A 27,335-nucleotide genomic window follows, 5' to 3' on the forward strand; every position below is an offset into this window, starting at 1 on the left:
TTTTTTTACATTTCTTCTATTAAAAAGAAAATAAAACCCTCTCCTTGAACGCTCTCTTATTTCAGCAGATGCCATGCAGTTGCTTGGTAAGCAGACCCCCTTGTAGTATGAGGCATGTGGCATAAGTAGGCCTAGTTCCATGGAAATTGATTTTGGGGTAGCTAATTCTGTGAGTTCAGTTTTCATATGTTTTGGTCAAATTTAATTACTGTATCAAAGACTACATTAGTCATTTATATCTTTTTTTAAAAAGCTTCCTGTGATTCCTAGGCTTTTTGGTAAATCAGACTGCAACATGCAGTAGAAGCGTAAATGTGGAAAACTGCAACATTCCAGCTCTAAGTATGTCGTTCTATGCCAGTGTACCTATTTTACAAGTAAGTACTGCAAAGAACAGCTAGAAAAGTTTCATTCTTAGCTGTTTTGCTGCTTCAGCATTTGGCAGTTTGGTAAGAAAATTACAATAGATTCAAACATGCATAAAGAAAACTTTATTGATATTGGGTATAATGAGCAATGAAATAATGTTTGATAATCATTTTCTGGTTCAGATATTGAGAAGCTGGTGACATGTCTCTATAATCATTCATAGCAAGTATACTATTTCTTGCTAGCATTACTTGTAGCATGTGCCAGAAGAAAATATAAATAAAGCAACAGTTCTACTGATAACATAGTAATATAGGGCTCCTTTCACGAAGGCGCTTTAGGCCCTAATGCGCAGAATAGCGCGCACTAGCTGCTACCGCCTCCTCTTGAGCAGGCGGTAGTTTTTCGGATAGCGCACACACACTAAAAACGCTAGCGCACTTTCATAAAGGAGCCCATAGTAGATGAATGCAGATAAAGACCCGAATGGTCCATCCAGTCTGCCCAAATTGATTCAATTAAAAAAAATTTTTTTTCTTAGATATTTCTGGGCAAGAATCCAAAGCTCTACCCAGTACTGTGCTTTGAGATCCAACTACTGAAGTCTCTGTTTGATAATTTTCATTATCCCAGGACAAGCAGGCAGCATATTCTTGACTGATGGGTGACGGCACCGACGGAGCCCCGGTACGGACAATTTTAGAGTGATTGCACTCTAAGAACTTGGAAAGTTCTAGCAGGCCGCACCGCGCACGCGCGAGTGCCTTCCCGCCCGACGGAGGCGCGCAGTCCCCAGTTTCTTAGTTTCCGCGGAGCTAAGGAGACGCGTTCTTTTCAACGGCTGTTGAAAAGATTGTTTTGTATCGCCTTCCCGCTCGCGAAAATCCTGTGAGGAAATATTATTTCCTTTTTCTATTATTTTATTGTTTTCAAAAAAAACAAAACAAAAAACTCCTTTTTTTATTTCGGTTTCGCCCCGGCGGGGCCTGTTGCCACCATCGAGGCCTTGGCCTTCGATTTGGCAGAAGCCGTTTTTACTTTCATGCCCCCCCAGCCAGGGTTTAAGAAGTGCCAGCGGTGTGCACGGCCCATTTCTCTGACTGACCCGCACAACTGGTGCTTACAGTGCCTGGGTCCAGATCATAGGGCTTCCACCTGCACCCGCTGTGCCACATTGAAAAAACGAACTTTGAAAAACCGTCAGATTCAGCAATGGTTACTTTTCGGTGCCGATATGTCTGACCCTGCGGCATCGACACCGACATCGGCCCCGTCTCAGTCGGCACCCACCTCTTTGACACCGCGTGACACTGCACCGGCGTCGCAACAGTCAGGTAAGCCGGCTAAGAAGCCTTCCCCGCTGGAGCGCCCTCCGGTCTCTGTAGCAGCGAGCCCAGTCCTGCCGACCACGAGGCGCCCGCAGAAGCGCTTCGCCCCTATTGAGGTGAGTCCCTCGACCTCGGGCTCCTCATCCTCTGGGCGTCGAGCGGCACCACAGGTACCGCAGAAGAAAAAAGCGGTACCGGTGCCTTCGCTGGACGAGCGAATTGCGGCCGTCCTCCAGGTGCAGCTTAAAGAGCAGTTGCAACAGCTCCTTCCTGCTCTATTGGCACCGAACCTTCCAGTCCCGGTCCGGTCTGAGCCCCCGGTACCGACGGTGGGGCAGACTCTATTGTCCGCTTCCAACCTATCGGTACCGGTTCATTCGGTCCTCAGTCTCCATGCCAGTTCTGGCACCGGAGCTGAGAGCGCTGCATCAGGCTGTTCAAACTTCGGCACTGATACAGCCTTTAACTTCTCCTGGTACCGCTTCCTTGAGGTCGGGTAAGTCGGTACGTAAATCCCGGCACCTTGAACCTTCCACACCGGAGTCTCGGGATCGCAGTTCCCAAATTAGGGACCCTGATCTGTGGGGTGACTCCGAAGAGCCTCTTCTCTCTGAGGGTGAGTGTTCATCGGGTGATGAGGATCCTTCTGTTCCAGATCCATCCTCTAAGCCAGATTCTGCCTCTTTCACTTCTTTCTTGAAAGAGATGTGTGAGTCTCTTTCTATTCCTTTGGAGGCTGAGTCCAAAAAATCCAAAGCGTTCCTTGATGCACTGGACTTTGACCAGCCTCCAAAGGAATTTCTCAAATTACCCCTCCATGATATTTTGAGAGAAACCTTTTATAAAAATCTTGAGACTCCCTTGACTATCCCAGGAGCTCCGCGTAAATTGGACTCCTTATACAAGGTCATCCCCATTCCTGGCTTTGATAAGCCGCAGCTTCCACATGAGTCTCTTTTGGTGGAATCTACGCTTAAAAAGTCTGCAGGAGCTAGTGTGTACGCCTCCGTCCTTCCTGGCAGAGAAGGAAAGGCCATGGATAAATTTGGCAAAAGATTATACCAAAATGCTATGTTGGCTAACAGGTCAGGGAATTATGCTTTTCATTTTACCTTTTACCTCAAGCATCTCATCCACAATTTGGCTTCCTTTGAGAAATACCTCCCTGACCGCAAGAGACCTGCTTTTCGCCAGTGTTTTTCCTCTCTTCTCCAGCTTCGTAAGTTCCTGGTCTGTTCAATCTATGACACGTTCGAACTTACCACCAGAGCCACGGCCATGTCTGTTGCCATGCGTCGTCTAGCTTGGCTCAGAGTGTCGGAGCTTGATGTCAACCATCAAGATCGCCTGGCTAATGCTCCATGCCTGGGGGATGAACTTTTTGGTGATTCCATGGACTCTACCACCCAAAAACTATCCGCCCATGAGACTCGATGGGATACTCTTCTGAAAACCAAAAAGAAGACTCCACCTACCCGGCCTTTTCGGCAACAATCGGCCTATCAACGCCGCTATGTGGCTCGCCCTTTACCACCAGCTCCTCAACAACCTAGGCGTCAACGTCAGCAACAACGACAAACCCCTAGGCCACCACAGCAGCAACAAGTGAAGCCCCCTCCACAACAGAAGTCTACCCAACCCTTTTGACTTCGTTCTCCAGGGCATAGCCAGTGTTCTACCATCTGCCCACCTTCCTCAACCCATAGGAGGTCGTCTTTCTCTATTCATCAGCCGTTGGGAGATCATCACCTCGGATCAGTGGGTCCTCAACATCATCCACCACGGCTACTCTCTCAACTTTCAGACTCTTCCTTCCCAAAGTCTGCCAAGAGAGTCTGCTTTGAACACTCCTCAATCTTCCCTCCTTCTTCAGGAAGGTCAATCCCTCCTCCTTCTGAACGCAATAGAGGAAGTTCCTCTAGATCAAAAGGGGCAGGGATTCTACTCCCGTTACTTTCTCGTCCCCAAAAAAACAGGGGATCTCAGACCCATTTTAGATCTTCGCGATCTCAACAAATGCTTGGTCAAAGAAAAATTCAGAATGCTTTCTCTGGCCACTCTTTACCCTCTTCTCACTCAAGGCGACTGGCTATGCTCCCTCGATCTCAAAGAGGCATACACCCACATTCCGGTCAATCTGGCATCCAGACAGTACCTTCGCTTCATGATCAATCACTGTCATTACCAATACAAGGTGTTACCCTTCGGTCTCGCCTCCTCCCCCAGAGTGTTCACCAAATGTCTGATCGTGGTTGCCGCTTTTCTACACTCTCATCACCTTCAGGTCTTTCCTTACCTGGACGACTGGTTAATCAAGGCCACTTCCTCTCAGGCAGTACTCCTTGCCACCAACCAGACCATCCTGTTTCTCCGACTTCTGGGGTTCGAGATCAATCTACCCAAATCTCATCTCATCCCCACTCAGAGACTTCAATTTATTGGAGTGGTCTTGGACACAGTCCTCATGAGAGCGTTCCTGCCGTCCAACCGTCTTCAAACTCTTCAAGCTCTATGTCAGCAGGTGCTTCCACAACGTTCCATCCCTGCCAAGCAAATGATGATACTCTTGGGTCACATGGCCTCGACAGTTCATGTCACACCCTTCGCACGTCTTCACCTACGCACTTCTCAATGGACCCTAGCTACCCAGTGGTCCCAAGCGACGGATCCTTGCTCACGACACATATTTGTGACATCATCTCTTCGTCAGTCTCTACAATGGTGGTTGATATCCTCGAATCTCTCCAGAGGTCTTCTGTTCCATCTACCTCCTCATCAACTAGTCATCACCACCGACGCCTCCCCTTATGCCTGGGGAACTCATTTGAACGAGTTCCAAACTCAAGGCCTTTGGACAGCCCAGGAAAAGAAGCATCACATCAATTTCCTGGAACTCAGAGCGATGTTTTATGCTCTCAAGGCTTTCCAACATCTCCTCTTCCCTCAAGTTCTACTACTGTGCACAGACAATCAAGTTGCAATGTACTACATCAACAAACAGGGTGGGACAGGCTCTCGCCTCTTGTGTCAGGAGGCCCAGAAGATTTGGTCTTGGCGACAGATCACCACTTATTCCTGAAGGCTGTCTACATTCAGGGAGAGCAGAATTCCTTAGCGGACAATCTCAGCAGAATTCTCCAGCCTCACGAGTGGACTCTCGATCCTTTGACTCTCCATTCCATTTTCGCTCAATGGGGCACTCCTCAAGTAGACCTCTTTGCAGCTCCTCACAATCATCAGCTGCCCCTCTTCTGCTCCAGACTCTCCTCTCCTCACCGTCTGGCAGCGGATGCATTTCTTCTGGATTGGTCCAATCTGTTCCTGTATGCTTTTCCTCCTCTCCCTCTCATGTTACAAACCTTGTTCAAGCTAAAGAGGGAACAAGCCACCATGATTCTAATTGCTCCACGGTGGCCCAGGCAACATTGGTTCTCCCTTCTACTTCAACTCAGTTCCAGGGAGCCTGTTCTTCTTCCATTGTTTCCTTCTCTGCTTACACAGCATCAGGAGACCCTTCTGCATCCCAACCTCCAGTCTCTGCACCTGACAGCTTGGTATCTCTCGGGCTGACTTCACATGATACTCTTTTGTCTCAGTCCGTTCGTTCTATTCTGGATGCTTCCAGGAAACCGGCCACCCTGCAATGTTACCATCAGAAGTGGACACGGTTTTCTTCTTGGTGTCTTCTTCATCATCATGATCCCACTTCCCTTGCAGTGGAGACCTTGTTGGATTATCTTCTTTCTTTGTCTGACGCTGGTCTCAAGTCTACTTCCATCAGAGTCCACCTCAGTACTATTTCTGCCTTTCATGAGCCAGTTCATGGGAAACTTCTCTCAGCTCATCCTTTGGTTTCTAGATTCATGCGGGGTCTTTTCAATGTGAAACCACCTCTTAAGCCCCCTCCTGTAGTCTGGGATCTCAATGTGGTTCTTTCCGCCTTAATGAAGCCTCCATTTGAACCTTTGGCTACAGCTCCTTTCAAGTTTCTCACTTGTAAAGTGGTCTTCCTTATTGCCCTCACCTCTGCCAGGAGGGTCAGTGAGTTGCATGCACTAGTTGCTGATCCACCTTTTACAGTCTTTCATCATGACAAGGTGATTCTGCGTACACATCCAAAGTTTCTCCCTAAGGTTGTCTCTGAATTTCATCTCAACCAATCGATTGTTCTGCCTGTATTCTTTCCGAAACCTCATTCTCATTCTGGAGAACAGGCTTTACATACTTTGGACTGTAAGTGGGCTTTAGCTTACTATTTGGAGTGTACTAAGCCCCACAGATCAACTCCCCAACTCTTTCTGTCCTTTGATCCGAATAAATTAGGACATCCTGTTTCTAAACGTACGTTGTCCAATTTGCTTGCAGCGTGCATTTCATTCTGTTATGCTCAGTACAGACTGACACTGGAAGGTTCTGTCACGGCCCATAGAGTTCGAGCTATGGCAGCATCTGTGGCTTTCCTCCGTTCGACTCCTATTGAGGAAATCTGCAAGGCTGCTACTTGGTCCTCAGTTCATACTTTTACATCTCATTATTGTCTGGATGCTTTCTCCAGACGGGATGGACATTTCGGCCAATCTGTTTTACAAAATTTGTTTTCCTAATGGCCAACCTTCCCTCCATCCCTCTTTTTTGTTAGCTTGGAGGTCACCCATCAGCCAAGAATATGCTGCCTGCTTGTCCTGGGATAAAGCACAGTTACTTACTGTAACAGGTGTTATCCAGGGACAGCAGGCAGATATTCTTGCGTCCCACCCACCTCCCCGGGTTGGCTTCTTAGCTGGCTTATCCTAACTGGGGACCGCGCACCTCCGTCGGACGGGAAGGCACTCACGCGTGCGCGGCGCGGTGCGGCCTGCTAGAACTTTCCAAGTTCTTAGAGTGCAATCACTCTAAAATTGTCTGTACCGGGGCTCCGTCGGTGCCGTCACCCATCAGTCAAGAATATCTGCCTGCTGTCCCTGGATAACACCTGTTACGGTAAGTAACTGTGCTTTTGGTTTTGTATTCCATGCTCATTCCCTGAGCTCGCTTCACTATTTGTGCAGTATTCATGCTTTATGTGTATCAGTGTGGTATTTGCATGAGCTCTTGATTATTATTATTGGGCTTGTTATACCCCCTGTACACCAAAGGACCTAAGCAGTTTACAAAAACTAAAATCATATTTGTAAAAGAATAGAATGCCATTAAAATTGACAGGAAAGGAATAGGCCAACACACAAAAATACCCATCTTTATTTATATTCATAGTATTGACAGAGACCATGTGAGAGGAAGACATCGCTGCTTACAGTTGCTTAAAAAATGGCAATAGTAACATTGCCACCCTTAATAGGCTTTCAACCATGCTTGATGATATGACTTATGTGAAAGAACTGAACACAAATGAATGCTGTATTACAAAAAAATCTAAAAAACACTGAGCTGGTTTAGGTAAAGTGATTGGCAAAGTGAATGAACGTTTACAAGATTTTCTTTGCTATATATGCTTGGTGAAATGCAATAAAATTGTAGAATGAAGCACTCTAGTATTCCAGATTGAAATATGCAGAACTCAGGTAATAGAAGTGTAATATATATATATGTATTTTGAAACACATTCTTGAAAACAAACCTTTTAATTTTATAAACCATTTTTTCCTAGGTGCCTAATTCAAATAATATGGTAAGTACTTTGTAACGTTGACCTCTTCACAAACTTCTGGTACAGAATCAGGTTAGCAAGATTGTCAAGGAAAATAATTCAGCCAGATAATGTCGTTCTATTAGGTTGTCATCTTTCTGATGTATAGGTATAGAGCCTAACAATGAAACAAACATAGGAGGCCATTTACTAATCTTCCTTCACATGGTAATGCATAGGCCTCATTGCCAGTAAAGGGAGCAGTGATAACATGGCATTTCAGGTTGGTTAATGGATAAGCACCATTTGCCCAATTTCCTGCCTGTTGCAATACCTTAGATGCATTGGAGGGGGGAGGGGGATTCAAAAGTGATTTATACTAGCTCCTGAAAGAAATGTCTATGAATACTTAGCAAGGCAGATTTAGGAAAGTCACCTCTTATATGTGGAAATGAACTACTCGTATATGAAATAGATCTACCGAACTTCATTGGCTTCCATTTGAAGCAAGAGTTATCAAGTTTCAAGTTTCAAGTTTCAAGTTTATTTACATTTGATGTATCGCTTATTACAAATTTCTAAGCGATGTACAATTTAAAAACCAGCAGATTGTGGTAATACATACAATTTTACTACTTTGGACAGTTGACAAAACAAATTGAGACGAACATGATTGAGAAGGAAGGAAGGGGAAAGTTACAGTTGCATTATTTGTTAAAATTTACATAGAGGGGAGAGTACAATAGGTATAAATAGGGGAGAAAAAAAAAAAAAAAAAAAAAAAAAAAACAAAAGAGAGAAAAGGAGAAGAGAATCTTAAAAACATATGAGTTTAAAAAAAAGATCATTTTATAAGTCAAATGCATCTTGAAACAAGTAGGTTTTTAACAATTTTTTAAAAGAGACAAGATCCTTTTCATTTTTAATAAAATTTGGGAGAGAGTTCCATAATGAGGGGGCTACCACTGAAAACATGTCTTTACGTCTAGTGCCAATAATTCTTAATGAAGGGACTGAAAGTTGGTTAGATAAAGATGATCTTAAGGATCGCGGAGGATTATACGGAACTATCATTTTTGATATAAAAAGGGGTTCGTTTGATATTAAAGTTTTATAAACTAGGAATAAAGTTTTAAAGGTGATTCGGTGAGAGATTGGAAGCCAGTGAGATTTGATGAGTAAGGGGGTGACATGATCGTATTTCTTAGCTTTGTAAATTAATTTAATAGCGGTATTTTGTATGATTTGTAGTCGTCTCCTTTCTTTCTGAGATATGTTTATTAGGAGAGAATTACAATAGTCTAATTTTGAAATAATTAATGAGTGAATCAAAATGTTTATAGATTTTGGGTCTAAGAAAGTAGAAATTGAGCGTAAAAGACGGAGTCTGTAAAAACAGGATTTGACTGTTTCGCTGATATGATAATGAAATGAAAGATCCGTGTCGATTATTACCCCAAGAATTTTCATTTGTGAAACAGAATCAAGAGGGGAATCATCTAGTAAGAATGGAGTTTTTAGAGTTATGTCACTTTTCCATGTAAAAAGCATTGTTTTAGTTTTTTGAGCATTCAGGGATAATTTGTTATCAATTAGCCAGTTTTTTATTAGATCAAGTTTGTCGTTGATATTTTTTATTTCTTCTGCCTTTTCAGGATTAAGAGGGTGCATGAGTTGGATGTCATCTGCGTAAGAAAAAGCTGTGAAACCCAGTGATTGTGCAGTGGTAATAAGCGGGGATAAAAAAATGTTAAATAAAAGAGGGGATAATATAGAGCCTTGGGGGACTCCATATGATAATGTAAAGCTTTCAGAAAAAACATCATTGAATTTGACCTTAGAGGTCCGGTCAGATAGAAATGACGTTAACCACTCGAGGATTTGTCCTTGTATCCCTATTGATTGTAAACGGCTAAGCAGCAGATCATGATCAATTGTGTCAAATGCCGCAGATAAATCTAAAGAAAAGAGCGCAACAGATTTGTGGTTGTCAAGATAGTAATGAATGTTAGTTACCAGGCCAATCATAGAATGTTCTGTGCTGTAATGTTTTCTGAAACCGGTTTGGTTTGGATGTAGAGCATTTGTGGATTCAATGAAGTCCGTCAATTGTTCAAAGACAATTTTTTCAGAGAGCTTCATTAGGAAAGATAGATTGGAGATAGGACGGTAATTGGATATGTCATCTTGGTTGATTTTCATATTTTTCCTGATTGGAGTAATGATAGAGGATTTCCACGAGATTGGTACAGTGACAGATGAAAAACTCTTGTGAATAAGGGAAAGGATAAAAGGACCGAAATTTTGGAAAAATTTCTTTAAATAGTATGGTGGAATGGTTTCCAAGGATGAGCCTTTTAAGTTAATTGATTTAAAGTGTCTTTCTAGGTCTTCTAAAGTTGGAACTCTGATGTTTAAACATTTTGCTACTGGAATGATAGTATTAGTATTTTGATTTTCTGGTATAGGGAGGATTGTTGTATTATTAGTGATATTGAATTTTTGTCTAATCTTTTCAATCTTATTGCAAAAGTATTCAGCTAGGTCTTGAGCTGTTATAGTTGGTTTTTGAGTTGATTTGTTCCTTTGTTTATCGGGATTTAATGATTTTAAAAGGTTATATAAGACTGCAGTGTTTTTTGATTTTTGGATCTTTTCATTGTAATAATATTTTTTTGCTTGAACTATTTTGTCTTTGTAATGAGTGGCGATGTCTTTAAATCTTTGAAGATTAATGGGAGTTTTTGAAGAACGCCATTTCCTTTCAGAGGCACGGAGTTGCGTTTTTATTTGGGATAATTCCTTAGAATACCATGGATTGTTGGATTTACGAATGGGTATTGTTTTGGTGATAATTGGTGCTTTCGTATTTATTATGGATTCTAAAGTCAAATTCCAAAACTGAAGTTGTTCTTCGATGCTATTAAATTGTTGAGTGTTTGTTGAGGAATTGAAATATGGTATGATGTCGGAGGTTTCTAGTTTTGAAAAGTCTCTGTATGAGATTGTTTTAATTTCCGAGTGAGTATTTATGGAAAAAGGTTCCTTAAAATAAAAATTAATAGAAATAAAATTGTGATCTGACCATGGGACTGCCAAAATATTTGGTGCTGAGTTGGAGATTAAGGGATTCGTGGATCTCAGGATCATGTCTAAAATATGTTGGGCTTGATGTGTTGGTTCATGAATCAGTGTTTTTAATTCTAAGTCTTTGAAAAGGTTTAAAGTGTCAGAGGTATTAGGGTTATTGCTGTTATCAAAATGAATATTAAAGTCTCCCAGTATGATTGGACATGTAGCAGTTGAACAAAAGTCAAAGAGTAAGTTATGGAATAATGTTAATTTCGAATAGTCAATTGGAGGTGGAATGTACATTAAGAGAAGATCAATTTTTATTTTCAGGTTAACTTTGATATGAAGGAATTCAATTGTTGAGTTATTGATCGATTGGTCTTGAGGAATGATTAGGCTGTTTTGGAATATTATAGCTAATCCACCACCTTTCCGATTATGACGGTGGTTCCATATGAAATTATAATTAGGGGGGCAGCAAAAAGAAAGATAAGCTTCCTCACCTTCAGACAGCCAAGTTTCGATAATGCAGAGAATGTGTAAATTGTGTTGAAGAATAGAGTCTTTTATCAGATGATATTTAGTTTTAAGGGATCTAGAATTAATTAGGCCTAGTTTTAAGTTTAAAGATTTCGGATTACTGTAAATATGGGGTTTTGATATGTTATTTGACTCTGAAGTGTTTAGTTGAAAGTTATTAATGGTTATTGGTAATAACGAACTTGGTATTGATCTTTGAGGTCTAACATAGTTGGGTCTATTATTTAGTTGGACAGGAATGTTTTGTGGATCCATATTTCTGATCGAGTGAATATTAGTAAAAGTATTTAAACAGAACGAAAGAAAAAAGAAAAGAACTAACCTGGCATTAATCATTCCCTTACACTTGGGAATCAGGGGCATCGAACATGAAATAGAAAGATCGTTAATGGGCGTGTCCTCGGGGCGCGACCGAAGGAGCGAACAAAGGAGCAGGTTCTGCTCCTTTAGCGCGCTCCTTCGGCGCGCGCCAAAGGCGCGCGCCTTTGCGGCGTGCGCCGCAAAGGAACCTATTATATAGGACATGCGCTGACCTGCTTAGGGGCGGAGTCAGGCAGGCCGCCGCTTCGCGGCGGCAGAGGAGATGAGGGCAGAAAGACTACAAAGTAAAATAAGCACAGAAATTAAAATTTAACAGATAAAAAGTCAATAAAACGCTAAGACAATAAAATCTTCGTGCAGCCAGTTGGTGAGGTGAGTTGTAGTGCAAAGCGTGCGCCGCAAAGGAACCTATTATATAGGACATGCGCTGACCTGCTTAGGGGCGGAGTCCGGCAGGCCGCCGCTTCGCGGCGGCAGAGGAAATGAGGGCAGAAAGACTGCTTAGGATGTATCTGTTATAAGGTCTAGCTCCAGATTATCTTATTGACCATTTCATGTTTGTAGATTCAACTTTTACTACAAAATTTTATGTTTTACTCTAAGAAAATATAAAGAAAAAATAAGAGTCATAAGCAATTCTTTTAGTCATTGAATGCATCTTTAAAAAGAAAACCCTTAAGTTTGCTCTTAAATTTTTCCAAATTCTTTTCCTCTCTTAAATAAATTGGAAGTGAACTCCATGTTTGTGGAGCTGTGATGGAAAAGATAGATTGCCGCTGTGTGATGAAGTATAAGGTATCAATAGGGGCATAGGGGAAAAAAAGAAAGGAAAAAGAACGAAGGAACAAAAAGGAGAAGATAAAAAGTAATGGAAAAAAGAGCAAAGGGAAAAAGGAAAGAAAAGGAAGATAAAAAATAGTGTGAATCAATAGTATGGACTGAAACATCTAAAAAAAAAGGGATTTATGTGCCTTAATATATAATGTAAAATGTGTATGTTATGCATAAAAAACATAGCTGTCACCAAAAAGGAAATACATGTGAATTGGTAGCTAATGAGAAAAAAACTTTACAGATAAATAAGATAAAATGAAAATAATGAATAGTAGGGCATAAACGTTTCAAAAAGGTGACGAGCAATCATGTACGATGTATGCCAGACAAATATCTCAAATGGGGAATAAGCAAAAAAGATAAGAGCAGAGGGAAAATGAAGAAAGGGAAAAAGAACTGAAGGAGAAAAAAGGGAAGATGAGGGGGAAGGGATAAGGCAGGGAGGGAAGAGGAAGAGAAGAAGGAGAAAGGGGAGTATGGAGAGGAGAGAGGAAAAAGGAAGTGGAAAAGGTAGAAAAAGAGAATGAAGGGAATAAAAAGGAACTAACAAATTAAAAATTAAAAGAAATTAAGGGGTCTTTTTACTAAGGTGCATTAGCCATTTTAGCGCGCGCTAAATGCTAACACGCATTAGCGTTTAGCACGCACTAAAACGGTTAAAGCAACTTAGTAAAAGGACCCCTAAATGAAGTACCAAAATAAAAATATACCCATAAATGTGTGTCTGTCGCTGTTGCCTTGTGCTGGACCTTTGTTTGCAGTGGATTTCGGTCACTATTATTGATTCCACCACCTTCACAGAGAAGCTGTTCCTACGTTCTATGGATAACTGTTTCCTAGAACTAGTTCCAAGTCTCTTGTTTTAGAAACTGCCTTTCCACTGGAAAAAAAAATCCTGCTTCTTTTGCATTATTTATATAGCATGTATAAATGATGTACCAGAAAGCCAAATATGTGTTAGAGCAGGGGTGCCCACACTTTTTGGGCTTGCGAGCTACTTTTAAAATGACCAAGTCAAAATGATCTACCAACAATAAAATTCAAAAAAAGCACAACGCACACTGTACGCATAGAAAATGTTAATTATCATTCCTATTCCAGGGTTTTCCAAAGAGGTCAAAGCAGATGACTCTATGCACTGTCACCTCAGTAACAACCATAGAAAAATAGACAAATATACCCCCCTCCCTTTTTACTAAACCACGATAGCAGTTTTTAGAGCGCAGGGAGCTGCGCTGAATGCCCAGCGCTGCTCTCGATGCTCATAGGCTCCCTGCGCTAAAAAACTCTATTGCGGTTTAGTAAAAGGGGACCATATTGTAAAATATAGACAGCAGATATAAATTCAGACACATTTTGATCACTAAATTTGAAAATAAAATCATTTTTCCTACCTTATCTGGTGATTTCATGAGTCTCTGGTTGCACTTTCTTCTTCTGACTGTGCATCCAATCTTTCTTCCCTTCTTTTAGCCTGTATGCTTCCTCTCCTCTAGACCTCATTCCCTCCCCCAACTTTTCCTTCCTCTCTCCCTGCCCTTTCTTTCTCTTTGCCTCCCTTTCTTTTTTTTATGTTTCTCTTCTTTCCTTCTGTCTCCCTGCCTGCCCTTTTTCTTTCTTTCTCCCTGCCCTCCCACAAGCCACTGCCACTGCCATCGGGGACCAGGACCCAAACCGCCACCAATAACAGGCCCGAAAGCTGACGCTGCCTCAGGCTCTCCCTGCTTTGGCCGACCAGCATTCCTCTCCCCGACGTCAATTCTGCCGTCGGGAAGAGGAAGGCTGATCAGCCCAAGATCGTTATCAACCTATTGGGGGAAATGCTGCCGGGTCCTGCCTTCGCGGAAACAGAAAGTAGGCAGGACCCGGCAGCAAGAAGAGCAAATGCTTCACTAACCTGTCTCTCGCCTTAGCCCATAGCGAACGCTTTCTTCAGGGCTCTCAACATGTGCGTGCCGGTTTCCCTTCTCCCCCCCCCCCCCCCCCGGACATAACTTCCGGTTTCAGAAGGAAGAGAAGGGAAGCCAGCACGCACACGTTAGAGCCACGGAGCATAAGTTCGCTACGGGCTGAAATCTCCAAGGCGGACCGCCCAGCTAAAAGGCCCTAGAGAGAACACTGGAGAGGAAGGCTGATCGGCCCAGTAGATCAGGACGGCAACACGAGTCTATCACGGAGCCCGGGATGGGCTCCGCAATCGATTCGCGTTGCCTTCCTGAGCTACTGGTCGATCGCGATCGACGTGTTGGGCACCCCTGTGCTAGAGCTTTTAATTTACATTGTAATCCCAATGTGAAATTTTTCTACTCGTTTATCTTATACCAAAGAGCTGGCTATGATATCCCAACTTGTATGGCACTGTGTAAATGAAGTGTACAGATACCATGTGAAAACCGTTATAAAGGATGGAGAATGTGTTGCTTTTTTTTCAGAAGAGATCAGAGATTGGGATTTCTGTTCATTGGGATTGATCAGGCAAAGATGAAAAGAAAGAGTGATGATGGTTACCTCATAGGCTTTCTCTGCTGTAGCATAAATGGTGATCCTCAAACCCCTCATTACATATAGTTTTCTGGGTGGCTAAAGTATGGTAGTTGGACAAAATGTATGCAGAGGTGCCTCATGAACATTGTGAGTATCCTGAAAAATAAGGGGGGATTTTGGATTTATCCCAGGACAAGCAGGCATGATATTCTCACATGTGGGTGACGTCATCTACGGAGCCCCGGCGCGGACAGCTTTTCAAGCAAACTTGATTGAAGTTTCAAGTTTGCACACTGCACCACGCATGTGCGTGCCTTCTCGCCCACTAGAGGGCGCATCCCACCTCGTGGTCCTCAGTTCAAATTTTTCCGCGGAGCAAGAAAGCCCTGTGGATCTGAGCTCCAGTGTTTTTGCCTTCTAGCTGCCGCGTTTAGTTTGTTTTTCCCTTCGAATTAGTTCGCGGTGCTGTTTTCCTTTCGTTTCTTTTCAAAAAAAAAAAAAAAAAAAAGTATTTCGTTTTTCGTCGGGCTCCGGGGGCTCCCGGAAGCCGTGGCCGCGGGACGTCGGTACGTTCCCGGCCTTCTTCTTTTTCTTCGTGGATGTCCCGTCCTGTTACGGGATTCAAAAAGTGCAGCCGGTGTGAGAGGTTGCTTTCCATCACTGACCCTCACCGGTGGTGCATTGTCTGTCTTGGGCCCGAACATCCGACAGACTCGTGTGATCGCTGTGCTACCTTCCAAAACAGGGCCCTCCGTCGCCGTAAGGCAAGAATGGCCGAATTGTTCGCCGTCGACGCGCCGCCTAAGGCCTCGACGTCGGCCTCGGCTTCGGCCCCGGCCTTGACCTCGGCCTCGGCGTCCTCGGGGGCCTCGGCCTCGCCTCGGCCCTCTTCCTCGAAGGCGTCGTCAGTGAAGCAAGCTTCGGGTAAGTCCTCTGTTCCATCCCCTTCAGCAAAGAAGCCATCCTCGAGTCAGGCCAAGGCGGGTGGGTCGACCCCGGCCCCGCATCGGACCTCGACTCCGCACACCCCGAGGGAATACTCGAGACCGAGGTCGCCCTCCAGGGAGTGTGCTCCGGACTCGGAACTCCCCACCTTCGTGGGGATTCCGGCCTTCCAGGATCTCCTCCGAGCTCTGATCTCATCGGAGCTGTCGGGAGCCCTGGAAGTGTTGCAGCGTGCTGCGGTTCCGGCGGCCTCGACCTCGGCCTGGGCGCCTTCGGTCTCGGAGGCCCCGGCCTCGGCTCCCTCGGGAGCCCCGGCCTCGGCGACCTCGGTCTCGGGTACTGGGGCCCCGTTCACCTCGGTCTCGGCCCCGCCCCGGACCTCGACCTCGGGGGAACCCCCTGAGCGGAGTGTAAGGCCCAAAGAAAAGTTGCGCAGAGTGCGCCGTCTTTCCTCCTCTTCCTCCGGGTCTTCCAGACACGCCTCGCCCTCGACGCGACCTCGGACGGGGCGTCGATCGAGGAAGTCTAAGCGGCCCCGAGGCTCGCCTCGGCGCGACCGTTCCTCGTCGTTCGGGGGCGAGGCGCTGCAGGTGTCGGAGTTGCGCCTCGACAACCCGAGGCTCCTCCGCTCACCCCATGGGAAGTCTTCCCGGGCCGCCTCGCCGAGGAAACGGGAGAGTGTCCCACGAACCCCGGGGTCCTCACCCAAGGGTTCTGCGAGGAGGATAACTTCCCCTTCCCCCTCGAGGGCCCTCGAGAGGGGATCCTGGGATTCGGGATCGGTTAGGGATCCTCATTATTCCCATGAGGCCTCCCCCCTCTCCTCGGTGGGGCGGTCGAGAACCCCCTCTCCCCAGGCTAGGCCGTCCTCATTTTCATCCTTCGTTCAGGACATGGCCCAAGCCCTGGGGATTGACCTGATGGTAGGCTCTCGGTATTCCAAAGAATTTTTGGAGGAACAGGACCTCCCCACTCTTCCTAGGGAGGTGCCTAGACTCCCTCTCAACAGTGTCCTTCTGCAAACCTGGCTGAAGAACTTGTCAAACCCTCTTACAGTCACGTCTGTGCCTTCAAAAATGGAATCGAAGTATAGGACGATTCCCCCTAAAGGGTTCGATAAGGCGCAGCTCTCACACCAGTCTCTTCTGGTGGAGTCTGCTCTTAAAAAATCACAGCCCTCACGGGTTTCTGCGGCGGTTCCACCAGGCAGGGAGGGGCGGACCCTGGACAAGTTTGGCCGTCGCCTCTATTCAAATTCCCTGATGGCCACCAGGGTTCTAAATTACGCCTTCACCTTTTCCTCCTTTTTGCGTGGTATGGTGAAGGACCTTCCTCAATATCGAAACTCGTTACCGGACTCCCAAAGAGCAGGATTTGACAAGTTTATGTCCAACCTGTCTCAATTGCGGTTGTACCTATTCCATGCAGTGTACGACGCCTTTGAGCTGGTTTCGAGGGTGTCGGCCCTCGCGGTGGCCATGCGCCGCTTGGCCTGGCTTCGCACCCTCGACATGGACCCAAACCTGCAGGAACGCCTGGCAGACTTGCCTTGTGTGGGGTCCGAGTTATTCGACGAGTCATTGGATGCGGCGACCAAGCGCTTGTCGGAACAGGAGCGCTCTCTAGCATCCCTGGTCCGCCCCAAACCTAGGCCCCCGCCGCAGAAACCCTTTCGGCCTCCGCCGCGCCGATACCCTCAGAAGTCGACCCCGGCTTTCTCGAGACCGCCTCCGAGACGTCCGTCTCAGCGAGGCAGAGGGGGACAACCCCAAGCCCCGGCGCAGGGCCCTTCTAAGCCAGCGCCTTCCTTTTGACGGGCTGAGCGGACGGGGCGGGTTCCCCTCCGCACTTTCACAAGAACCCCTTCCTATCGGGGGCCGTCTTCGGTCCTTCCGGGAGGCATGGACCGGGATTACCTCAGACGCTTGGGTGCTCCGGATCGTCTCCGAGGGCTACTCGCTCAACTTTGTGTCCTCGCCGCCGGACAGTCCCCCAAGTTTAGTCCCCTGCAACCGTTCGCAGCTACCGACCCTTATAACCGAAGCCAAAGCCCTCTTGAAGCTTCGGGCGGTCGAGCCGGTCCCCAAGGACCAGTGGGGTACGGGGTTTTACTCCCGCTACTTCTTGGTCCCAAAAAAGACCGGGGACCTGCGCCCCATACTGGACCTCAGGAAGCTCAACAAATTCCTGGCCCGGGAGAAGTTTCGAATGCTATCTCTCCCGGTTCTGTATCCCCTCTTGGAGGAAGGGGACTGGATGTGCTCCCTCGACCTGAAGGAAGCATACACCCATGTTCCGGTGCACCCCGCCTGTCGAAGATTCTTACGATTCCAGGTGGGGGACCTCCACCTCCAGTACAGGGTACTGCCCTTCGGCCTAGCCGCGTCCCCACGAGTATTCACGAAGTGCATGGTGGTGGTTGCAGCAGCCCTCAGGTCGCGTGGACTTCACGTGTTCCCTTACCTGGACGATTGGCTCATCAAAGCCCCGACCAGGGAGGGGGTTATCTCAGCGACCCGACAGTCTATTGCCTTCCTGCAAACTCTCGGGTTCGAGATAAACTTTCCAAAGTCTCAGTTGAGGCCGTTGCAGTCTCTTCAATTCATAGGTGCGGTGCTGGACACGGTGCGCCTACGCTCCTACCTGCCGACCCAGCGGTTGGAAGCCCTGGTACGGATGAGCCACCAGGTCTCTCAACTGTCGAAGGTGTCGGCCAAGCGCATGATGATGCTGCTGGGCCATATGGCCTCGACGGTACATGTCACGCCGTTTGCGAGGCTACATCTGAGGATCCCTCAGTGGACCCTCGCGTCCCAGTGGCGTCAGGAGTGCGACCCGGTGTCTCGCCTCATTTCGGTGACTCCGCCCTTGCGGAAATCGCTGCGTTGGTGGACAGACTCTTCAAATCTGTCCATGGGGCTATTGTTCCGCACTCCGCCTTTTCGCAAGGTCCTGACCACGGACTCCTCGGAGTACGCGTGGGGAGCCCACCTCGACGGTCTTCGCACGCAGGGCCTGTGGTCGGCAGAAGACCGTCAGTGTCACATCAACGTGCTAGAGCTGCGGGCCATCTTCCTAGCACTTCGAGCCTTCGTTCACATATTGCAGGACCAGGTGGTCCTCGTCCGCACGGACAATCAGGTGGCAATGTATTATGTGAACAAGCAGGGAGGAACGGGGTCATGGCCCCTCTGCTCCGAAGCTCTTCGCCTCTGGGAGTGGGCGGCCTCCCGGAACATCTTCCTCCGGGCGGTCTACATCCAAGGAGAACGGAATTGCCTGGCGGACAAACTCAGTCGACTTCTGCAACCGCACGAGTGGACTCTACACTCAGCAGTTCTACGCGAGGTTTTCGCTCGCTGGGGAACGCCACAGGTGGATCTGTTTGCCTCTCCGGAGACACACAAACTACCACTATATTGTTCTCGGATGTACTCGCAGGACCGTCTGGAAGCGGATGCCTTCCTACTCGACTGGGAAGGGAGGTTCCTGTACGCATTCCCTCCGTTCCCTCTGATCATCACATCTTTTTCAGTAGTAGCTCAAGGTAAGTCACATTCAGGTACAGAAGGTCTTGTCTGTGTAGGGCTCACAATCTAAATCTTGTCCCTCATCACCAAGCCAGCAGTTGACCAGATGAGAAACAAACATGATTTGTTTAACATGTTGGCTACATTCACAAAGCATCTACTAACTTCATAACCATTATAAAAATTACTAACTTCTCAAGTTCTCATCTTAGCATACCATCTGACTGAGACTATGAACTTCAGGTGAAGATGGAACTTCTATCTACGTGGGTGTAGTCTACAGACCTCCAACTCAATCGCAGCAAATTGATAAGGATCTGATTGTGGATATCCAAAAGTTTGGAAGGAAAGAGGAGGTTCTGCTGTTGGGAGATTTCAACCTGCCGGATGCGGACTGGAATGTTCCGTCTGCGGAATCGGAAAGAAGTAGGGAGATTGTGGATGCCTTTCATGAGGCTCTGCTCAGACAAATGGTGACGGAACCCACAAGGGAAAAAGCGATATTGGATCTGGTCCTCACAAATGGAGAGAGTATCTCTAATGTTCGAGTGGGTGCTCACCTGGGTAGTAGCGATCATCAAACGGTTTGGTTTGATATAACGGCTAAAGTGGAGAGCGGCCGCACGATACTTAAAGTCCTAGATTTCAAACGTACGGACTTTAATGCAATGGGAAAGTACCTGAAGAAAGAGCTGTTAGGATGGGAGGACATAAGAGAAGTGGAAAGACAGTGGTCTAAGCTGAAAGGAGCGATAAAAATGGCTACGGACCTTTATGTGAAGAAATCAATAAAAACAAGAGAAAAAGGAAGCCGATATGGTTCTCCATCCTAGTGGCTGAGAAAATAAAGGCGAAAGAGTTGGCGTTCATGATATCTAAAAAAACCCAAGAAGAGGAGAGCAGAAAGGACTACAGGGTGAAACTGAAAGAAGCCAAGAGAGAGATACGTTTGGCGAAGGCACAGGCGGAAGAACAAATGGCTAAAAATGTAAAAAAGGGAGATAAAAATTTTTTCAGATATATTAGTGAAAGGAGGAAGATAAAAAATGGAATTGCTAGGCTAAAAGATGCTGGGAACAAATATGTGGAGAGTGATGAGGAGAAAGCAAATGTGCTAAACAAATACTTCTGTTCTGTGTTCACAGAAGAAAATCCTGGAGAAGGACCGAGATTGTCTGGCAAAGTTACACGAGAAAATGGAGTAGATTCTGCGCCGTTCACGGAGAAGGGTGTTTATGAGCAACTTGAAAAACTGAAGGTGGACAAAGCGATGGGACCAGACAGGATCCATCCCAGGATACTAAGGGAGCTCAGAGAGGTTCTGGCGAGTCCTATTAAAGACTTGTTCAACAAATCTCTGGAGACGGGAGTGATTCCTGGGGATTGGAGGAGAGCGGATGTGGTCCCTATTCATAAAAGTGGTCACAGAGATGAAGCAGGAAACTACAGGCCGGTGAGCCTCACTTCAGTTGTTGGAAAAATAATGGAAGTGTTGCTGAAAGAAAGAATAGTGTATTTCCTTGAATCTAATGGGTTACAGGATCCGAGGTAGAGAGTTGCGCGGGGACAGAAATCCCACCCGTCCCCACCCGTCCCCGTGAGGAATCCCTCCGTCCCCACCCGTCCCCGCGAGGAATCCCTCCGTCCCCACCCATCCCCGCGAGGAATCCCCTCCGTCCCCACCCGTCCCCGCGAGGAATCCCCTCCGTCCCCGCCCGTCCCCGCGAGGAATCCCCTATGTCCCCGCGAGGAATCCCCTACGTCCCCGCCCGTCACTATAAACTACAGAAATAGTTATTTCATTTAATTATGCTACTGAATTAAAGGCTCTGGTAGAAACCCATTTAAAAATAAGCAAAAAGACTTTATTAATTTGGAAATATTAATTGGGAAGAATACATACTTTGTAAACGGGTTTCTACCAGAGCCTCTAATGTTTATAAATTTTTATCAACACAACTAATATACTACTTTATCCTTAAGCAAAAAAAAAAAAAATAAAATTTTTTTTTCCTACCTTTATTGCCTGGTTTCTGCTTTCCTCATGTTCTCATTCAGTTCCTTCCATCCACTGTCTCTCTTCCTTCTGCGTCTTCCATTTGCTCTGTTACTGTGCCTCTCCCTTTCTCCCCCCTCCCAAATTGGTCTGGCACCCATCTTTTTCCCTCCGCTCCCCCCATAGTCTGGCACCTCTGTCTTCTTCCCTGCCAGCGTCTTCTTCCCATTCCCTCTTCCCCATTTCCTTTCAGTGTCCTTCTCCCCCACCATCTTTCCCATGTCCTGTCAGGCAGCATCCTTCTCCCCTCTCTGCCTTCCCCATGTCCTTTCAGCGGCCTTCTCCCCCCTCTGTCTTCCCCATGTCCTTTCAGTGGCATTCTCCACCCCTTTGTCTTCCCCAGTGCTTTCAGGGTCCTTCCCCCCCCCTTCCTCCCGTTTACCCCATGTCCTTTCAGCGTTCTTTTCCACCCCTTTGTCTTCCCCAGTACTTTCAGCGGCCTTCTCCCCCCTTAAGCGACTTTTCTTTTCCACTCCACCTTTCCTCCCTCCCTGCCTCCACCTTTGTGGCGCTTTTGCACCCGACCGACAACTCCACCTTTCCTCCCTCCCTGCCTCCACCTTTGTGGCGCTTTTGCACCCGACCGACAACAGAACAGGCCCGGTCGGACAAATCTCCCTGTCCTGTAGCCGCGATCTAAATTACCTTCTTACAGCAGCTGGAGTAGTGAAGCTGCTGTAAGAGGTAATTTAGATTCGCGGCTACAGGGCAGGGAGGTTTGTCGGCCGGGCCTGTTGTCGGTCGATCGGGGGACCTGACCGGCTGTGCACATTCTTCGGGGCGGACCGCCCCCTCCCCCCTCTTTCGTTCGCCATTGCCTTCTTCCTACCTGCCCTGCCGCAGCCGCACACAGCCGACCGGAAGTCTTCCTGATGTCAGCGCTGACGTCGGAGGAAGGGAGGGCTTTGCTTAAGCCCTCCCTCTGACGTCAGCGCTGACATCGGGAAGATTTCCGTTCGGATGTGTGCTGCGACAGGGCAGGTAAGGAGAAGGAGACTACCCTCGCGGCTCGACCAACCCCGCTGCGATCCAACCCCGCAGGAACCCCGCTACCCTCGGAGGCGTTCCCGTGCAGCTCTCTAATCCGAGGCAACATGGCTTTACAAAAGGTAAATCGTGCCAAATGAACCTGATTGAATTTTTTGATTGGGTGACCAGAAAGCTGGATCGAGGACATATGCTAGATGTAATTTACTTGGATTTCAGCAAAGCCTTTGATACAGTTCCTCATAGGAGGCTGTTGAACAAACTTGAAGGGCTGAAGTTAGGACCCAAAGTGGTGAACTGGGTCAGAAACTGGCTGTCGGACAGACGCCAGAGGGTGGTGGTTAATGGAAGTCGCTCGAAGGAAGGAAAGGTGACTAGTGGAGTCCCTCAGGGTTCGGTGTTGGGGCCAATCCTGTTCAATATGTATGTAAGTGACATTGCTGAAGGGTTAGAAGGAAAAGTGTGCCTTTTTGCAGATGATACCAAGATTTGTAACAGAGTAGACACCGAAGAGGGAGTGGAAAAGATGAAAAAGGATCTGCAAAAGTTAGAGGAATGGTCTAATGCCTGGCAACTAAAATTCAATGCAAAGAAATGCAGAGTAATGCATAGAAATGCAGAGTAATGCATTTGGGGATTAATAATAGGAAGGAACCGTATATGCTGGGAGGAGAGAAGCTGATATGCACGGACGGGGAGAGGGACCTTAGGGTGATAGTGTCCGAAGATCTAAAGGCGAAAAAATAGTGTGACAAGGCTGTGGCTGCTGCCAGAAGGATTCTGGGCTGTATAAAGAGAGGCGTAGTCAGTAGAAGGAAGAAGGTGTTGATGCCCCTGTACAGGTCATTGGTGAGGCCCCACTTGGAGTATTGTGTTCAGTTTTGGAGACCGTATCTGGCGAAAGACGTAAGAAGACTTGAGGCGGTCCAGAGGAGGGCGACGAAAATGATAGGAGGCTTGCGCCAGAAGACGTATGAGGAGAGACTGGAAGCCCTGAATATGTATACCCTAGAGGAAAGGAGAGACAGGGGAGATATGATTCAGACGTTCAAATACTTAAAGGGTATTAATGTAGAACAAAATCTTTTCCAGAGAAAGGAAAATGGTAAAACCAGAGGACATAATTTGAGGTTGAGGGGTGGTAGATTCAGGGGCAATGTTAGGAAATTCTACTTTACGGAGAGGGTGGTGGATGCCTGGAATGCGCTCCCGAGAGAGGTGGTGGAGAGTAAAACTGTGACTGAGTTCAAAGAAGCGTGGGATGAACACAGAAGATTTAGAATCAGAAAATAATATTAAAGATTGAACTAGGCCAGTTACTGGGCAGACTTGTACGGTCTGTGTCTGTGTATGGCCGTTTGGAGGAGGATGGGCAGGGGAGGGCTTCAATGGCTGGGAGGGTGTAGATGGGCTAGAGTAAGTCTTAACAGAGATTTCGGCAGTTAGAACCCAAGCACAGTACTGGGTAAAGCTTTGGATTCTCGCCCAGAAATAGCTAAGAAGAAAAAAAAAAAAAATTTAAATTGAATCAGGTTGGGCAGACTGGATGGACCATTCGGGTCTTTATCTGCCATCATCTACTATGTTACTATGTTAGGAGCCAAACATTGCCTTACCTTGCTCTGTTTATTTAACAATGGAGAAGGGTCTGGGGTCTTAATACATTGAGAACCATTATTCTTAAGAATTCAGCCTTCAGCCACTTAAGGAATTTGTAGTTTCCTGAGGGAAAGAACATGTGCTTATGATGTGAGAAATAATGCCTTTTATGGACTGAGACTAAAGTTCTATCCAAGCATGAAACATAGAAACATGATGGCAGATAAAGGCCAAATAGCCCAGTGTTCTTCAACCTTTTTGCACCCGTGGACCGGCAGAAATAAAATAATTATTTTGTGGACCGGCAAACTACTAGGACTAAAATTTAAAAACCCCGTTTACGCCCCATCTCCGCGAGCTCGGTCCCAGCAAACCATCAGATCCCATCTGCACAAGCCGCAATTATGATTTTATATTGAACGTATTTTATTAAAGTATAAAAAGAAACAATATTCTGAACAATTGTGATTTTATAAATACAAATATACAGAGCACGGACCAACAAAACCCCTGTCTCCCCTCCCCTTCACATATATCCCCTCTACTATCAAGAAAACTGAACAAGCCAAGTTATTATAGAATGCTACATAGAAATATCATGCTAACAGAATACTGCAGTCCCCAGTTATGTCTCTAGCAGGATATATAATTCAAATCTGATATATTCTAATGACAAAATAGAAATAAAATTATTTTTTTCTACCTTTTGTTGTCTCTGGTTTCTGCTTTCATCTTCTTTTCACTATTTCCCTTCCACCATCTGCCCGTTCCATCCAATGTCTGCCCTCTCCCCCTTCCATATGTATCTGACTTCTTTCTATGCCCCTCTTCCTTGTCCATCCTCCTCTCTCCTTTTTACATCATTCATTCCAGCTTCACTGCCTTCTTCATTTTTATCTCTCCTACACCAGATCTAGCATCTTTATCCCTCTCTCATTTCTCTGCTGACCCCCTTTCCAGCATCAATGTCTCTCTACTTTCTCATTCCTCTCTCCCCTTTCTCTCATCTGATCTCTCCATTCCACCCTGACCCCCTTCCCCTCCTGTAATCTCCCTGCCAGCTGTTTTCTTCCTTTTTTCTTTCTCCCTACCCTCCTTCCTTTTTTTCCTTCTCCCTTCTCTCCTCCCTCTATCCAACATTAACTCTCTTCCCATCCCTTTCCCTCCTCCCCTCCCAGCAGCATCTCTCCTTCTTCTCCCTTCCCTCCTCCCTCTATCCAACATTAACTTTCTTCCCATCCCTTTCCCTCCTCCCCTCCCAGCAGCATCTCTCCTTCTAACTTCCTTCAAGTCCAGTAACAGCTCTCCCTTTTCCAGCACCTTCCCAGCCTCCTACAGTGGCTTCCTCCCCTTCCAGCAGCTCTCGGTACTTGCCTGCAGGAAGTTGCCGGTAAATCACTGCCCTGGCAAATAGGAGAGCTGGTGGGAAGGGAGGAAGTCACTATGAAGGCTCCCCAGGATCTTGTTCGCACACGCTGACCATCTCCCTCCACCTGCACCTGAATCTGAAGCTCTCTCCGGTCTAATCGCAACTTCCCCGCGGCCCTCTTCAGCAACTCGGCAGGGGTGGCGATCAAGACACGCTGCCGACGTCGGGACCTTCACTCTCTGAGTCCCGCCTATTTTGTTTCAACTTCCTGTTTCCGAACAGGCGAGACTCACAGAGGGAAGGCCCCGACGTTGCAGCCTGTCTTGATCGCCTGAGGCTGGGAGGAACATTAGTCAGGAGGAACCGCAGTCGGCAGGAAATTTAACTGCCGACTTGATCTCGCCGGCCCTGTGCGGACCGGCAGAAATTTTCTGCGGACTGGCACCGGTCCGCAGACCGGCGGTTGAAGAACTGTGAAATTGCCCATCCGCAGTAACCATGGATATCAACAGCATAGAAAGTTCACCTAACACATAGCAACAGAGAACCTACACCCTTTTATCCAACCAACTCATAGAAAGGCACAGTGCTGGGCTTAGAACAGATTTCTCTGTTGCAGTCTGTACATGGTGGGAAATATTTGGGTCTTCAGCAGATGAACTTTTCATGATTTATGTAGCGCTAAAGGATGCTAAAATACTTTTTTTTGTTCTCTTGTAGATTAATATCACTGTCCAGGATCTATATGGAATATTTGATCTTAACAGTAATGGGGTTCCAAATGTTTCTCAAGTGTGCAGGAATGTTGTCCTTGAGGTAGGTGGATGGAGTTTGTTTTGTAGCCTGCTTACTTGGGGCAATCTCTCATTATTAGCCAGCCACCATTCTGAACTAGTATTAACAATAATTCTGAGGTTTGACCCCTGTCTTGTGTATGTCTATAATAATTTGTTACACTATAAAGTGTTTTCACATTTTAGCTCTAGTAACTGGATGCGTTAGGTGACTTTTCAATTTATTCTGAAGTCTGGAAAAAATTATTTCTTTTACTTTTTACACTTTAAAAAAAATATAGCTCGCATCCTTTTCAGTGGTAGCTCAAGGTAAGATACATTAAAGTATGTTAGTATTCTAACCGATAAAGAAATAGTAGAAAAACTTGAATCGTTTACAACTGAATTTTTTTCCAATAATATTCCCAACTCTGACATATTTCCCCCCCCCCCCACCACACACACACTAATTGGGAAGCATACAAAGCTGAGAGGAGAAATTATTAGCTTGGTAAATTGGAAAAACACTAAAAATCACTTCAAAAACTTGTGAAACACACTGAAATCCTCAAAAATAGGCTATAGCATGAGTCCGAACATAAGTTGTATATCAACTAGATAATTGGATTAAGAAATTATTAGGATCTCAAGTGCTCACAGTTATATGCCTGTTAAACAAATCTTAGCATATAACTATCATGTGAGCTATCATCGGTCCTTTAAGTTCTTGTGTTATTTTATTTCATTTATTCCAATCTTGTTATGCAATTTGTTATGCTGCTGCATATATAAAGTTATTCAAATACTTAGCTCGGGTGTAGATTCTTAACCCGGCCAACTGGAGACGAAATGGAACGACGGAAGATCTCCGTTTTGCTCTCACTAAAAGTGATAGAGCTTCTTCAGGAGCAGTGCAGTTTATCGGCACTATCAGTAAAGCATAACAAACAATTATATAATTATCTACTGTGCAAAAGAATATCTTATATTTAACTCTTACAATTAAAGAAGAACATGGAACAGCCAACTTTCTTATGTGGACAGTTACGTAGACTCCCTCTCATATGGAAAAAGCAGCACTTGGAGACACTGATAAATGCTGGCACTGTCTTACTTCATTGGGGCACTTGGCTCATATGCTTTTTGAATATGAAGCTATACGTCCATTTTGGGAAGCCACATGGCCAACTATTAAGGAGATAACGAACTGTACTGTTGATATATCATATGACATAATAATACTTCGTTCTCTCCATTCCCGATTTGTTAATTCAAAATGTAAACCAAAATTAATTGATAAGTTAATATCCATTGGCCAACAACAGATATTGCAACATTGGAAATCGGCCTCTAGGCTCAACTATTCCTTCTGGTGGAACTATGTATGCTTATACAAACGATTTGAAAAATATGCTGTTGAGAAATGTTTCCCGCGACTTCAGTATTCTCATACTCAATTATAGACTCCCATTGATAACTTTGTAAACAATCAGAATGTATAA

At 45.9% G+C, this 27,335-nt stretch overlaps 1 protein-coding gene across 2 annotated transcripts in view; it reads left to right on the forward strand.

Annotated features, from left to right (window-relative positions):
* The window catches only part of TCTN1 (tectonic family member 1), an 83,911-nt gene that overhangs the window by 37,339 nt on the left and 19,237 nt on the right, over positions 1-27,335 (forward strand). For both annotated transcript variants that reach the window (XM_033956331.1, XM_033956330.1), the window contains exons 6-8: positions 271-377; positions 7,345-7,365; positions 25,781-25,876. In XM_033956331.1, coding sequence (XP_033812222.1) covers positions 271-377; positions 7,345-7,365; positions 25,781-25,876 — 224 coding nt within the window. The remainder of the gene's footprint in view (positions 1-270; positions 378-7,344; positions 7,366-25,780; positions 25,877-27,335) is intronic.

Source organism: Geotrypetes seraphini, chromosome 8 (assembly GCF_902459505.1).
Source record: "Geotrypetes seraphini chromosome 8, aGeoSer1.1, whole genome shotgun sequence".
NCBI classification, from domain to species: domain Eukaryota; kingdom Metazoa; phylum Chordata; class Amphibia; order Gymnophiona; family Dermophiidae; genus Geotrypetes; species Geotrypetes seraphini.